We start from the raw sequence: 15,201 nt of genomic DNA, 5'->3' as shown, positions 1-15,201 counted from the left end.
TTGAGGTGAAAGAGGAAATTGAGTAAACAAGGTAAAAGGAAGGGGGGGTGTGTGTGTGAAAGTTTCAAATGATCAAACAGCCTGGGTTAGGAAAAGGTAAAAACAAACGAAAAAACGAAATAGTGTGGCCTATTAGCTGGCTTACACAAAAAGACTCAGTGTTTCTGTCAATGTGAGAAGAGAAAACAGCGAGCGTTTACCTGCTCCTGCTGCTGACGAGCTAACTCCATTTGCTGCCTCTGTTTCTCCATCTGCGAGGCGGCGAGCTTCTTCTGTTCGTCGTGAGCAGCCAGGAGCTGCTCTCGCAAGCTGATCAGCTGCGTGATCATCGTGGAGAGCTGGTGTTCCTTTTCGGCCAGGCTCTCTGGAGTACCTGTTGAGAAGACAGGGAGAAAGAGAGAGAACAAGGTCTAGAGTGGAAATGGGTAAATGCAAGGTGGGGGAAAAAAAAACAAAACAAATATGACCACAAGTATGTGTTGGTGCATACCTGGAAAAAAAAAAAAAAAAAGTAGTCAAAAGTTTTTATTGTGACTGTGACTAAATAACCAGGGTGTAGGCTTTTGGAGGAAATACTGCATTATATAGTCCTAAATATAGAACAGTGACCGATCATCACATTGTGCTATTGTGCAGTACACAATATTTAGTACAAAGAAAACCACACAGGCAGCAACCGACTGCAGGGAATTCACTAGAAAGTGTTAAGGTCACACACAGCCTGGAGTTGTCTGTTTTTCTGTAGCTGGTGTTCACTGCTTTCACAGGAAGAAAGTGAAGGAATTGTTCCGAGCACATAGACAAAGAGCTGCAGGGAGCTGTCAAACTGAAGTCGCAGCTTATTTCAGACTTCCATGGGTGATTATAAAGAAAGTGTTAAGAGTCACTGTTTGCACTGGCCTCTAAACAGAACTTTTATATACAGCATTTCCACCAAATATTAGAGGAGGAAATGCCTGCCGGTTTCTGCTGAATGGAATGTAGAAACTTGCTGGGAAAAAAGCCTCAAAGCAGTAAGTATGCACACAAAAATAAATGTTCAAAATTCACTATAACCATATGCACTTTATATCATAATAACTTTTAAAAACATCCTCCCTCTTTAATGCATCTTTCAAAAACAAAAGCAATGACAGTCCAGCAGGCTCGCTTCTCCGTCTACAGTTACATGTCCGCACCGTGCGTGATATAGAGAGGGGCTCCGCTGCACTGCTCTCTCTCTGCCTAATCAATGCTAAGTGATCCTACCATTGACTTACACAGCCAACATAATTGCCAGTGAGAGGCTAGACAGTAACTCACTCTCCTCCCACTGCACTCCTGTGTGACAGCTGGTATGGTGGAACGCACAAAAAACTGACAGGAAAACTGACAGAAAGAAAAAGAGACAGTTAGAGAGAGAGAGAGAGAGAGAGAGAGAAAGAAGAAAGCACAGAGGTCCAGATAACAGTGCGGTGAAGTCTGGCCTGAAGCCAGCAGGAGCTGAATTCTTTCCTGGGTGTCTTCCTCTCTTCTCTGACCACATCTGTCTTGAGTTTCTCCCGAGAGCTCCCAGGGGCCCTCTCCACTCAAACTATTTTAATTTGACTAAACACCTGATTTATTTTATCTCTCCGATGAGGAAAGCTGTTTGTCTTAATAGGGCCTGTCAACCTCCAGAACCCATTCAGGGCAATTTACTGGCAGGCTTGTCTGAACCTCAGTTCGCCTCACTCTGCCTCTGCTGCGTGCTGCAATGGAAGAGAGCTGCAATTCTCCATTTATCCTCCTAACGAAAAAAAAAAAAAAAAAAAAAAAAAGCACCTAAAAGCAGCTATTCATTGGGCCTGTGTGCAGTTTCCAAGGCCTCAATTGACTTCTTATTCACCCAACTACACTTGTTGTGAATGGCTTATCTATAAAATTGATACAATCAGCACCAATTTTATTAACCTTTGCCTGTCTTCATGAAGGAGCTGCTCAACAGCAAAATACAAAATACGTCAGTCATTGTCACAATAAATCACTATCAATACTGTTTTGCGGGAAGGAAGGAGAGGCAAAAAGAAAGAGAGAAAGGTAAAAAGACAGAGAAGAAGAACAGGAAAATCATCATCAAGATGAAGTTCCTTGGGGTTATCAGGCCATGGATGAGTTTGAGCTGGGGGAAAAAAATCACATCTGGACTCAATGATGCTCTCCCAGCCTGTCTAATTACATATCTCACACTAGTTTGGGAATATAGATACTTTGAAAAATAAGATAAAATTTTAAAGCTTGTGCAGCATGTAGAGCACATGCTGCATATTTTGTCATTTGAGCACGGATATGTAGCGGGACTTGAGCTAAGGGTCCAACGAAGGACCCGATGGGCCCGTCAGAGTGTGGGGTGCTCACTCCTGCCCAGACACCACAAGAATACTAACAGAGGGCCCATTGTTTTGATGTTGAGCTGAACTGTGGGAAGCCCAAACCTTCCTCTGCACCACAATTTAGGCCATCTCTCTTTTCTGATTTCAGTTATAATTATCGATGTCAGTGCTTAAATTCGACAGTGGTTTTTAGATTAGTCGTCAGTGCTACACACAAACATAATTTTGGCATTTAAATATCTACTAAAGATGAGCACAGTGGATGAGACTGTACAAAGTTAAAGATAAAATGGGACACATATGGTTTTTGTTGGCTGGTTAGTGTTAAAATCCCTTTCTTCCTGCTTTTGAATTATGGATCAGCTTTAAAATGCAGATAAAACTTTTATTGGGTGGTACAGAAGAGGAGAGTCGTGGTCTGTGTCTGACCAGGCTGCTGACAAAAGAGGCCGTTTCCTGCATATTGCATGGCTTTTAACAGCGGTAGGGCTGGGGTCTGCCTGTTAACATGTCTCCTCACATTGCGCTTCCGATGGCAGACAGACAGCCCAGAGATGCCTTGGCGCTACATAAACCCCAGCAGTCAGCCTAGACCTAACATGTTGTGACATCCTCCTGGTAGACAAGTGAGGCTCAGTAGGACAATACCAGCCCAAAGCAGGAAGAGGATCCCAGGAGTAAGTGGTCAAGCTGTGCTGGCACTTTTCTTGTTGTTTTTTTTTTCTTTTTTTTTTCATGACATTGGGCCAACTTCAGAATTTTTAGATTGACACATAGAAGGAGGAGATGGTAAAGCTAGGTTGTTCAGTCTAAGCCCATTCAGGATTCACCTTTTGAGATTCCTGCCTCTTTTAAACGTCACAAAGTAGGGCAGAAAACATCAACGGGTGACTAAATAAATCATAAGAGAAAAACAAGCAGAGCCATGGTTGCTTGGGGAGGGACGGGGGTATTTGAGCCTTGGGGTCTTTGGATAAAAGGCACTTTGTAGGGGTGTGATTTGTTTTGTCCAATACCCACATCTCTCTCTCTCTTGGCTCCCTCCTCTCTGCTCTAATCAAGCAGTCTCTAATTTGGGTTCCAAGTCCAGTACCGGGGAAAAAGAAGGAGGCTTGTTACTTTGAAGAGTCCCGAGTGAATAACACAGATAAAAGATTCAGGCACAAAAAAAAAAGAGAAGAAAACGAGGAGGGTGAGGGTAAAAAGGGGGAAAATCACAAGGCACCCTATTCTCTTCCCTTCCTTTGGTTAAGACAGCTGAGCCATTATGACCAGATCTGAATTGAGTTTTTTAGCACCAGAAGACTGGAATTTCTTTGTCTCTCTATCAGTCAGCTATTGTGGATGCTTCCATATGCTGCAAGCACATCCTAAGTAAATTAGGACTTGTCTAAATGGTACGATTGTACCAAGCTGTATCCGCACACAAGACCGCACATAGCTTGAATGCCTTGCATGCTGAGACGCTCTCTCACTCTGCTCTCTCTTAAAGTGTGTGCGAATGTAGGCACGAGCGTGCACAGATGTGTGTTGCACGTGCCTCCAATCAATAAAAGGTACATGTCTCTGAGTAAATGCACGTGTGTGAACTCTGTGGTCACCTGACCCTTTGTCCATTCTTTCTGTGGAAAACACAAAGAGCTAACTCAGTAGCAGCAGATGACATCTATTGGTACATGCTTTACTATTTTTAAAATAGAAGTTTTTTGTTTGTTTTTTTCCCATCCCCAGTCCTTTTACCAAAACCATAAAAACTGCCTAACAATTTTTTTTTTCATCAAATTTTCTTTTGTGATATTTAATATGACCAAAACCATTTTATCCTTAGTTAAAAAAATGTCAAGTTTTAAACTGGCAGAAAAGATAAAGTAATGGGAGCTAGTTTACCTTGCGTTTAAATAGTGTATGCACTTGTTCAGCAGTGCTACAAGGCTGTATGTGTTCCGAGTAATATGGTGTTAATGTGTCTCCATGTCCTACAACCAAGACAATATGAGCAACAGCTGTTTTACCTGGCTTGCTGCCTCTGCTATGATATAAAAGCTGTTAATCTTGCCAATAAAACCCCATTAACAAGCACGAGCAATGACTCACAAGCATGTCATCTACTGGCAGCAAATGCTCTCACTCACTAAGCTTACCTATATGATAGGGTGAACATACAGGCTGCTTTGCAATGAAAAAGTACCTCTTTTAAAAAAGTCAGATGTTCTCTAAAACTTGGTTGTCTGGATATAATAAGTTTATTATAGCATTGCGCATGTGTGACCTGTGTACGTGCATATAGGATATTTGAATATTGATGCGACTGCATCAGAATCATTGAAATGTCTCAGCACCATCTTTTAAACCTAAATGTTCTGACTGGCATATGGAGAGGTTATTAATAAAAGTACACTTCATCTACTGAGGTTCTGCTGTTCATGGTGAACAGTGATCAAGACTAACATTTTGATGATAGAGGAAGCTTCACTCTTCAGTATAATTATGCTAATGTAAGAGCTCCAGCACTTAACTGTCTATCCATGACACTGGACAAGGTACTTCATCAAAGCCAAGATAGAGGCTCGACCTGAGCATATTAATCCACGGGAAATGCCGGTGACCCTTAAATTCTCACTGAAAAAAAAAAAAAATTTCAACACAGCAACTTTACTGAATGCATCGTTCTTTGAATCTAGAACACAGTGCAGTACACCATACATACTGGCACCAAGATGTTGTATAAGGCAGTATGTAGCAAAGATCATTACATAAAAACAAAGATTATCTCGAAACCTTCTTTTCATCTCTTATGGTCTTTATAATTATAAGTCTGACCCCTGTGACCTTAAAATATAAAAAGAATGCACAATTTTCAAGGTCTTTCTCATACATAACACTTAAAGCATGTGAAACAGTGATCAAGGCAATAACTTACTGTCAGCAAATCCTTGGAAGGGAATTAGGAGTTAGATGTTATCTCATTCTTTTCACAGAACGTTTATTCATTCGTCTTACCTATACAACTGATTATTAAAGGAGAATGTACTTGTTTCCTTGAACTGCGCAAAAAGAGATCTTTCAAAAGACTTTCAGACTGCTGTCTTTCATGGATAAGTGCATCAACAATAGCCCTGTTTTGTCTGTGTTTTATCAGATCACAAGCGATAAACTGAAACAGCAGGGATAACAGGAAGCAGAGACAGATGAGCCCAAAACACGTATTCACAATAGCTTCCCGAGACCTTCTGTCCTCTGTAGCGGTCGCACAAAATGAGAAATTGAAAGATTCGTGGTTCAGGTCAGAGGTTCTCAGGCATTTAATACAAATCTAGCCTGCCAGACCTAACCAGAGATCATAAATGTTTGTATTAGAATTTACCAATGTAGCATCAGAGTCGTTTAAGTATTGAACACCAAGAAGACCCCACACACACACACACACACACACACACACACACACACACACACACACACACACACACACAAAAAACATGTCAGGGTGCAACACAAAGATGCTGCTCTTTATTGCAAAAAAATAGCTGCTTGACTTTATAGTGTGTGCATGGATGGATGGATTCTGGTCCAGATTTGTCTAATTTGTTATGCAGTCTTCAGAGTTTGGAAAAGACCAAGTATTAAATACTATTTAGTGAAGGTCTTTTCTAAAATCTGAAGACTTTAGATTTTACACTGGTAAAGATTTTAACAGTGTACTTGAACAAAATAAATAAACAAATAATAATAATAGAATCACGTGAACCCAACCAGGAAGATCATTAACCCTTATATTCTGGTCATATTTCATACCTTCACAGTATGGTCCGAGTCAATTTTGACATAATAAGAGTCGATACTGAATTTTGAACTACAGATCTATTTAGTATATATAAATAGCCTATCTGACATTGGTAAATGAATGATTAATGCCTTGAGAGAGCAGGGAGGTTTTATGACACTCGTTTTTGGAGAAAAACATCTACTATCACACAATAGCATATCCTGTTTTATTTAAGCCATGAAATCGTAACAGCCATAATGATTTAAATATATTTTATTAAAAGTAAAAATGGCAACCTGGAACTCTTGCATACCCATGTATAACCATTACAACCGTTAAACACTGTCCAGGCTGCAAAGCTTTAAAAAAATGCACTCATAGCTCATATGTTTGGCACAACAGTGCATTTGGGTCATGATTCTGATTGTGAAAACTGCCAGACATGACAGGCTAAAAAAAAATAATAATAATAATGCTCATAACTACTGTCTATAATTATCAGTATTAATTCAACATTAATTAACACTTAGGGCACAAAAACTGTTTATTGCAAACTAATCTGTGCATTCAAAGCAGTGGTAGGAAACCCTGCGTGTGTGGGAACTGCAGACGTGTTTCCCACACTCACTCACTTTCTCAGCTTATTTAGAATAAATGGATTCTAATTTAGTTACACTGCAGGTGCTTGTGTTGCAGGTGCAGATCTCTGTATCAAGACAGCCTCTGACCTTTGTGTGACCTCTGTTCCTTATGTGTACCACATATGATCACTTCTATGCTGTTCTACGATTTCACTTTTTTAGAATGATGTTTAGGGTTTTTACTGCTGTCTAATCGCAAAATGGGGCAAATTTGACCTGAACAGTATGTAAGGGTTAAATTTAAAAAGAAAAAAAAAAAAAGAAAAAAGAGAGAGAACAGTGTATCTGTGATGGCCTGAATCAAAATAAATGAAATGGGACATAATAGAGCATAGTGCTGGTTAAGAAAGAAAAAAGTCGAGATTGCGCATTCAGTGGTTTGAAGTTATTTTTGAGATCCTCCTTAACTCCAGCCTGCTTTTATACTTAAATGTCAGCTCATGAGTAAAAAATAACACCTGTTAAATTACTGATGTTCTTTTCTTTAAAAAAAAAAAAAAAAAGACCTAGAATAATGCTGGAAAGTGACAAGAGAGCTGCCACACTGGATGGTATAAAAACTGGACTGTGCTGCGCATTTATCCTTAAAGGCATTTAAGGTCTAGCTAAAAAATAAAGCTTGCTTATGGAGCCTATAAAAATTAGACTTTAATTCTGAAAACCTCTCTTGGCCATTTTCCTAAAATTTGGTTGTTGTCCATGTCTTTTAATATCTGAAAGGTATGTTTGCATTCTCTTATATCCTTATGTAACTTAGACATTTGGCTTTACGTGCTTGTAAAAATCCAATTTGCTTTGCTGAGGGAAAACGAATGAATATTTTAGGAGAGGCTCCTTCAAAAATGACATAAAAATGTTTTTGTCAGCTCTATTAATGGTTTACATTCTCTCTAACAGAAAGGAGGATTAATAAAACAATATACTGTTAAATGACTTAAGTTGAACCAACTACAGGAAAATGCGTAATTCTAAACATAACGATTTTTGTCCCTGTATATACAAACACACACTACACACATGAGCACAGCGCTTCCTTTTTTACCTCCATCACCACAAGCTAAATTCCTCAATTCATTAGAGGAGAAAAACACACAGTCCAACACTCACATGCATTCATCTGGCAAATGTGGCCTCAGGAATAATGATTTACTGTGGCTCATATTTCACCTGAGTGCACAGGGCAAACAGTTGACTGAAGTGTTGTGGAGAAAATGCTAACTGAGGCATTTTTGACTGGAGCAACAAGACAGATAACATTTTGTGCTATTTGTGTGAATGGTTTGTATGTTGGGTATAATAAGCATATTATATGAAATACACAAACCTTTGGAAATATCCGAAATTAATTTCTTCCTTCTCCATTCCAAAGCTACATAAACTCACTTTTGCTGGAGAATGTATGCACAAATATGCAGTTGTGTCCAGTAGCATCAAAACCACAATTTATAGAGGTCGTTAAGAAAAATTTGAAAGTGCATAAACATGTTTTGCAACAAACCCACACTACTAAACAATCTGCGCTCTGTATTCTCACTGTGGACTCTTTTCTGCTTGTGCAGGAGTACAGCCAGCACAGGTAGGGCCAGCATCAAATCAGTCTCAGCTGCCTCCTGCCCTGCCCTCTGTTCTCCTCCTAAAGAGCTTCCACTTATCTGCCTGCCACAGGACTGTATGTTTGCACCCGACCACTGTCATGTAGACACCATTCTCAAATTGATTGTGACAGTGCAAGAGCCCTGATTTTTCTGCTTCAGAATTCGAGCTGCCATTTCAACGGTAGTATACACTGTTAAGCTTTTTTCTTTCTTTCTTTTTTAGAAGATTCCAAGAGAATGAATACAGCTTGTGTTCCAATTTAGTAACTACATATTTTCCTCCAGTTTGAGTAAATGCTTGAGCAGTTTATGTGTGTGCTTCTTTTTCTTTTTTTTTTCCTTCTTTTTTTTTTTTTTTTCTTTTGCCCCCAACGGGGGGCCGGTAAACTGCCACTCAGCAGGGAAACTTAAACAGCTCTGTTGAGTATGAAGCTCAAAGACCCTGCACAGAGCAAGCCAAAAGACATATAAGCATATATATGTATATATATGTGCATAATGAATGGTTATTATCAGTCACTTGTGATCGTGTAACAAATAACAGATCTCTTTGAGATATATAATTATGAATGTCAACTGTCCAAGTTTCCTCAGCTGAAATCTTTTTATCTGTGCAGCTCTTTCTTGTGCACTCTTTCCACCTTGCCTCTTATTATCTGTTACTTTGTGTGGTTTGGAGCCTTTCCAGCTAGCCTCCCTTTCTTGCTCTTTGGTTTTGTTCAGGAGATTTCATCGTTCCTGCAGATTGACAGCTAAGCTCAGGTATGAAACAAACAGTTAGCCCTGGAATTGACTGGTGAAAAGAAATCCGCCACTAATGCTCCTTCACAAGCTCTCCTTTTCGCCTGCCCGTACTGATGCTAAGCCCTAACGGCATACAAGAAAAGCCAGATGGAGATTTGAAATCATTAACCCTTAATAACACTCCCCCTGTATGTCTGGATTAAGCACATTGCCTCCACTGGATTACAGCACTTTCAACTTACGCTAAAACATGAAAAATGTTTTTACCTCAAAACACCACAATATGTAGTCAAACACTCACACGACAAAAGGCTATAATTATACATCTGTCGTCTGCAAGGGGGAAAATGGCTGGTTGGGTTTTGCAGACCTTGAAAAGCAAATCTCTGATGTCGATGCTATTGTTTTGTTTGTTGACTGTACATGCATGTTCAGCTCAACAGGATAAAGTATTCGGGGCATGTTTGAACACAACTGCTGCAAAAGAATGTATTTATTTTTCATGGGAAAGCCTCAGGTCAAATTCTTGCACACCTATTGTTTTTTTTCTCTTTTCTAAGAAATCATTTCCTCACCAGTCAGATTCCACCATTTGCCTCTGCTATAACAATTACTTGTCTTTCAAGGCTTTGATGGGACAATGTCAAATGGAAGCCTACAAGGCGCTTGGTATAATTTGCTGAGGAATCAGTGAGCGATCAGCGCAGAATATACAAGGCCACGCTGCTACTAGGCACTGTAGCCTTTATCTGCATATAAACCTTTTTTCTCCGCGACCTTTCATTCATTTGTAACCTACAGATATGTTTGCCTTTTGTACTGATTTTAACCTAACAATTAATGGGACCTCTGATTCATCATAACACTTTAGATCTTAATCATAAGGTGTTTTCTGCTTGGTACCTTTGTTTGTGTTTTAATTAGGTGGACCTTGTGCATCTCCAACCCTGGGCTTCTTTTTAATTGCCCATATTTACATCAGGCAGACATCAAACGCAGAGAGAGAGACATTTGTAAGGGTGAGCACAAAGCAGCCCTTTGAAATGTCTACAGTCATATGAAATGGCATGCTAATTAAAAATCTAAGGCTGCCTCTGTGATAGGAGAAACATTTATATTTGTAACTGTGGTGTAAAGACTGTCTTCATAACTCATCAACAGACAGAGGCCATAATGTTTATTATCAGGCTCCCTACCTGTTTACAGACCACCAAGTAACCTTCCTGTTCCCATTCATCAAACAGAAAAAAATGCCCTGCCTGTAATTTAACAGACCAGCTTTCAAAAGGTGAAATCATTTTAAACATTTTACCCCCCCCCCGCACTTTGATCTATACTGGCACACAGCATACCAGCACAGGTACAATGAATCTAGTTTATCAAGCAATGATTTATCCCATTCTCGTTCATTAAGGTTATTGCTAATGAATATACTTATTAGAACATTCAGCAGCTGTTTTTCCCTGTCTATGAAGGTGGGAAAATGTAAATGGATCATTAAAGCTCAGTGCTTCTTATATTTCCCATCCATGTTTTATGAAAAGAAATAATTAAGCAACCTCCTTGTTTGTGAATTATTTTCATGAAATGTTAATTAAAACGTTGAAGTGCAATAATATAATATTATCTAAATGGTTTCCAAGAAATTAAAACAAGCCGCAAGAAGTTGAAAGGATTTACTGAGAGCCACTGGCGGCCTAGTGTCAGCAGCCAGCTGGTATTGTGCTTCCCTGTGCTGTATAAACACATCAGCTTTCTGTAACAGTCAGTGCTAAGGACTAAGCAGCTGCCCTGCCCATCCTCAGCCCACCTTCACCCTGTCATAAACAGAAATTTTGGGGGGAGTGCTTGAGTTGCGCTTTGCTGCGGTGCATTCGATAGGCTGCGCGGGGAGTTCACCGTCAGCGTCAAGACATTCCACTCAAACGCAAGCTCACCAAGGAGAAGACTCTGTGCGTCTCCGCACCGTCTCCTCTCCTGTCTGAGCAGCTTCTCCCCTTTCAGCTCAGCCATGGTCTGTTTACATCAAGCACACTTTGGGTTCAACAATTACCAGAGCAGCGTGAACGCACTGCATGTGATAGAGCAGAGTAGCAGGGCTCAGGGCCGTCTGAAGGGACAACAACAATAAACTGCTGAAAAGCAAAGAGAGCCTTCGAATCGGTCTAAATGGGCTGGAATCTCGAAGAAAAGCACTTTGGACAGAGTTAAGCATTCCGACAAAAGATAAGGCAGGAGAGAAATGAATGAGGAGGGCAGCCAAAGGCCTTTGTTTCATTTCAGAGTACAAGGCTTTTTTCTGATATTAAACAGCACATATATTATGTAAGTCTGATAGGAATGATGAACTCATGGTGAACGGCTATTCATACCTTTTACTTCTGCCAGCAGTTCACTGGTGTTGAGCCTGTCCATCTTCTCCTTCCAGTCTTTAGAAAGAAGTTTCTCCATGCACGAGGATTCTAAAAAAGAAAAATGATAAAGGAAATATAAAGTCATTTCTAATATTTGACGTTTTTATGTATGCAATATTGTGTAAAGTACGCAGTTTCTCTTTTTATCATTTTGTAGATGTCATAAATCCATTCACTTAAATGAAAAGTCGGTGAATCAGATGAAAGAGAGGTATTTTATTTGATGGCATTGCACGGCAAACATTAAAAAGAGACTCTCCCTGACAGTTGAGAGATGAGCTAGGGGTGGAGTGAAAAGGAAAGCAGGCATTGTGGGACTACCATAAGGGCAGAGACACACATTAAGTGGAAGGCAAGGAGTTAGACTGGGTATGTCCAAATGTTCACATAGCTGCCAATGATGAAAACAATTAACATTTGTCCAGCAGACAATGAATCAGACAAGGAATGGCTGTAATCTGCCATGCTGTCGCTGGTGTAGCTGATAAAGAACACACTGGGCTGGCTGACCTAGGCCTCCACCATCTCTGCAGTGCTTCAGGTTCAGCCTGTTCCCATCAAACACCAGCAGCACAACCCTCCACCTTGAGTCACTGCCTCCAATCTGAACCAGAGCAACACATCCAGTCCTGCTGAATTATGTGTTTTAAAGCAGCAGCCTCATTCATTTTGTGAGTACCTTCAGTACAATTAAAATAATAAAAATATAAAGGTTCTGCTGTTTCTATACAGGTTTATTTTAAACACTGCTGACATAATTTGTAAAAAATAAAATAAAATAAAAAAAATCAGCTTCTTTAGATATGGAGCAAAATTCAAAATCAAAGCACAGCAAAGCTGTGGAGCACCATAATGTTATAGTCTAACCAGCATCTGACAGCGGATCATTCATCAACATATTTCTGCCAACAGGAGGAGGAGGAGTCCAAGCTGCACATGTTAAAAAAGACAAACAAGGAGAAGGACTGAGAAAGGCCTGTCACATGCAACATCTGGATTCTTCCAGTTTCACCATTATCATCCTTGGCATCAGAGGAGATTTATACAGCTGAGGATGTATACAAATGTTGCTTCCTTTTATCCTTCTGTATCATCTCTTGCCCGCTTTCGCAAACCAAACACTGTTGCTCCATCTGACAAACACACTGACTTCAGAGGATCTGGGAGTAACAGGGGGTCACTAGTTCTTGTGGCCTTGTTTAAGGATGGCTTTCAGCGAGCTCAAGCAGAGTCACCATTTTGTTTGATTGTCCACTTCCTCCAGTGTGATGGGGGTCGACAGGACATCTTCAGCTCGGGGTCATTATAACATTACTTCTGCTTTATTGACTTTCCAATTCCCAACTCACAGTTTGTGCCCTTGACCCTAAGGAAGGGAGAAAGAAAAGGCTGTGTTTTGTGTGTGTTTTGTGTATGTGTTAACTCCCTGCGTGGCACAAAGATCACAGATCTTAAAACAGGGGGGTTACGGGCAGGGGGAGTAGTGTAGCTCAGCTTTTCTTTGCCTGCCTCTCACCCCTGGGTGAGACGGCTTCCTCTCCCAGAACAACAAACTCCCTTCAAATCATGATCTTCTGACAGACAGAGCAACACCAGTGCTTGACATTTTCCCCCTGAAGCTCAGGCATATTTAAAACAAAAAAAATGGTATAAAGGGGAATTAAACAAACACATCGAACATATGCTAATAAGCAAACATATGCTCTGACTCTCTCACACATACACACACGCATACACACACACATATGCACGCAAACAAACACACACTTTCATCACAGATGCTTCCCCAGCACTTGATCATTAAGGAATGCACCAACAGTTGGAGATAATGTGGTGCCAGCTTCCATTCTACTCCAGTCCTCCCCCTCCCTTCCACCTCCTTCCCAGGAGAGCTGCCGCTCCCTTACTTCTCTATCCCCTCCGCTGGGCCAGACACGACCTGCCAAGTCCTCCAACAGGAGTAACTACAGCTGGAATGCACTGCTGTCCTCCCTGCCTTCCACCTGGGAAAGGTGAATAATGGCCCGGATTAGTCCATAAAATCACTCTCAAACACCTTTCAGTGTTCGAAGTGTGAACAAAACAGGCGACCAAAAATGGATTTGGTAAAAGCAGAGACACTTTTTGCGCACGCGTGCGCTAGGAAAGCAGTAAATGAGTCAGATGTCTGGCTTTTTTCAAAGCGCCCGTCCACGGCCTATTTTCCTGAAGAATTTAGATTAATCCGAGGAATGCTACTTCAGTTTCTAAAATGTCTTTCTGTTTTCCCAGGAGAAATTATAGATGCCAGTGAAAACACTGGTTACCATCAACATGCTAATTACTGTCAGGTTATGACAGTGTCAAAATTGATACGCAATGCATTCACCATAAAATAACAGATTATTTGTAATAAACGATTCCCACTTGACTCCTGATTTATTTTTTTTTGTATGTGTTTTTTTTTTCTTTTTTTACTTAAATGTTCTGCGAGGAAAAGCGGTAAACTTCTGAAGTTTTCAGTGTTAGGAAGAGTTTGCAGCTCTTGTCCTTTCAAAGTAGGACATAACAAACTAGGGAATTAGCTTAAACAAGAGAAGAGTCCAGTGAGTTTATTTTTATTTTCCTATGGGGGCTCTTAAATCTCTCACACCCCCCCACCCCATCCATTTTTTTCTCCCCCCCTCTCGAGATAAAATGCTCTGTGGCTGGGGAGCAGGCCATTCAGCTGGGATGAGAATGGAATGAAAACAATAGCCCTTATCAGGCTCTTATTTACATTTTCCCAGCGTCCCTGCAGTAGACAGCTTGGCTTGTCACCAAGCCCAGATCGCCCCACTGGACCCAGACCAACTTCCTCCAGCCCCAGCGATTCCAGTGGTCCCTATGGACCCTTGGCACAGGCCCCCACCGCTCTGCAGCTAGCACAGATAGCAACATAGAAGACAAAACTACTGGAGTGTGTGAGTCCAAGATGTGTTCCCATTGAGAGGGGAATGGTTTCTTGACTACTAAGCCTGTCTGGGTCTCATTGTCTGGGACTGGTGCTATATAGCTGGAAAAATGCCCTGAACCCTTTCCCGATTTTATTTTGCCAAAATGGCATGCAGAAGAAAGTGAATAGTCATCAACACTGCCAAATTCAATATGTTTATCTCCTATCGGAGCTGTCATCTCTGGTATACAGCTCTCCTATGCAGGTACTGTGTGATCTTATGATCTTATTAATGTGGCTGAACAGGCGCAGGGATTGAGACACCTAAAGCTGAGATGATTCGATAGATTAGGCTACTTTTTTTTTTTTTAACTCTATAAAAAACAAACCTAATGATCCTCATAAATCTCAACAGAGGAATGTTTCATGGATGATGTGTGACATAAACAAAGCTTTCAGCACCTGGCAGTCAGTGGTGCCAGAATATCATGTTCAGTATAAACCACAGAAGCTAAAAGGCAGGTTGCTACTATCTGTCCTGACACCGACTGACTCCCCCGACAGTCTTGAAGAAAAATACAGATAATCATTTTTGCTCTTTGTCCATCTTTCTCTGGTTTATATCTTTCTCATTCAGCACTTTCTCCACTCCTTTAAGGGAAAAAATGCATAATCTAAATTTGTTTAGGTTTTTTTTTCCCTCTGATTTAGAAAAAGTTTAAAAAAAAAAAAACAGATCCTGAAAATGAATGACATGGAGTTACAGAGTACAATGTGGG

At 40.5% G+C, this 15,201-nt stretch overlaps 1 protein-coding gene across 2 annotated transcripts in view; it reads right to left on the bottom strand.

Moving 5' to 3' along the window:
- sox6 (SRY-box transcription factor 6) overlaps positions 1 to 15,201 on the bottom strand; it is a 125,797-nt gene that overhangs the window by 50,323 nt on the left and 60,273 nt on the right. For both annotated transcript variants that reach the window (XM_030722782.1, XM_030722791.1), the window contains exons 6-7: positions 11,467 to 11,556; positions 201 to 373 (exon numbers count right to left, since the gene is read on the bottom strand). In XM_030722782.1, the coding sequence (XP_030578642.1) occupies positions 201 to 373; positions 11,467 to 11,556 (263 nt within the window). The remainder of the gene's footprint in view (positions 1 to 200; positions 374 to 11,466; positions 11,557 to 15,201) is intronic.

The sequence above is a fragment of the Archocentrus centrarchus genome, chromosome 3 (genome assembly GCF_007364275.1).
Source record: "Archocentrus centrarchus isolate MPI-CPG fArcCen1 chromosome 3, fArcCen1, whole genome shotgun sequence".
NCBI classification, from domain to species: domain Eukaryota; kingdom Metazoa; phylum Chordata; class Actinopteri; order Cichliformes; family Cichlidae; genus Archocentrus; species Archocentrus centrarchus.
This window is presented reverse-complemented; position numbering and strand designations above follow the sequence as displayed.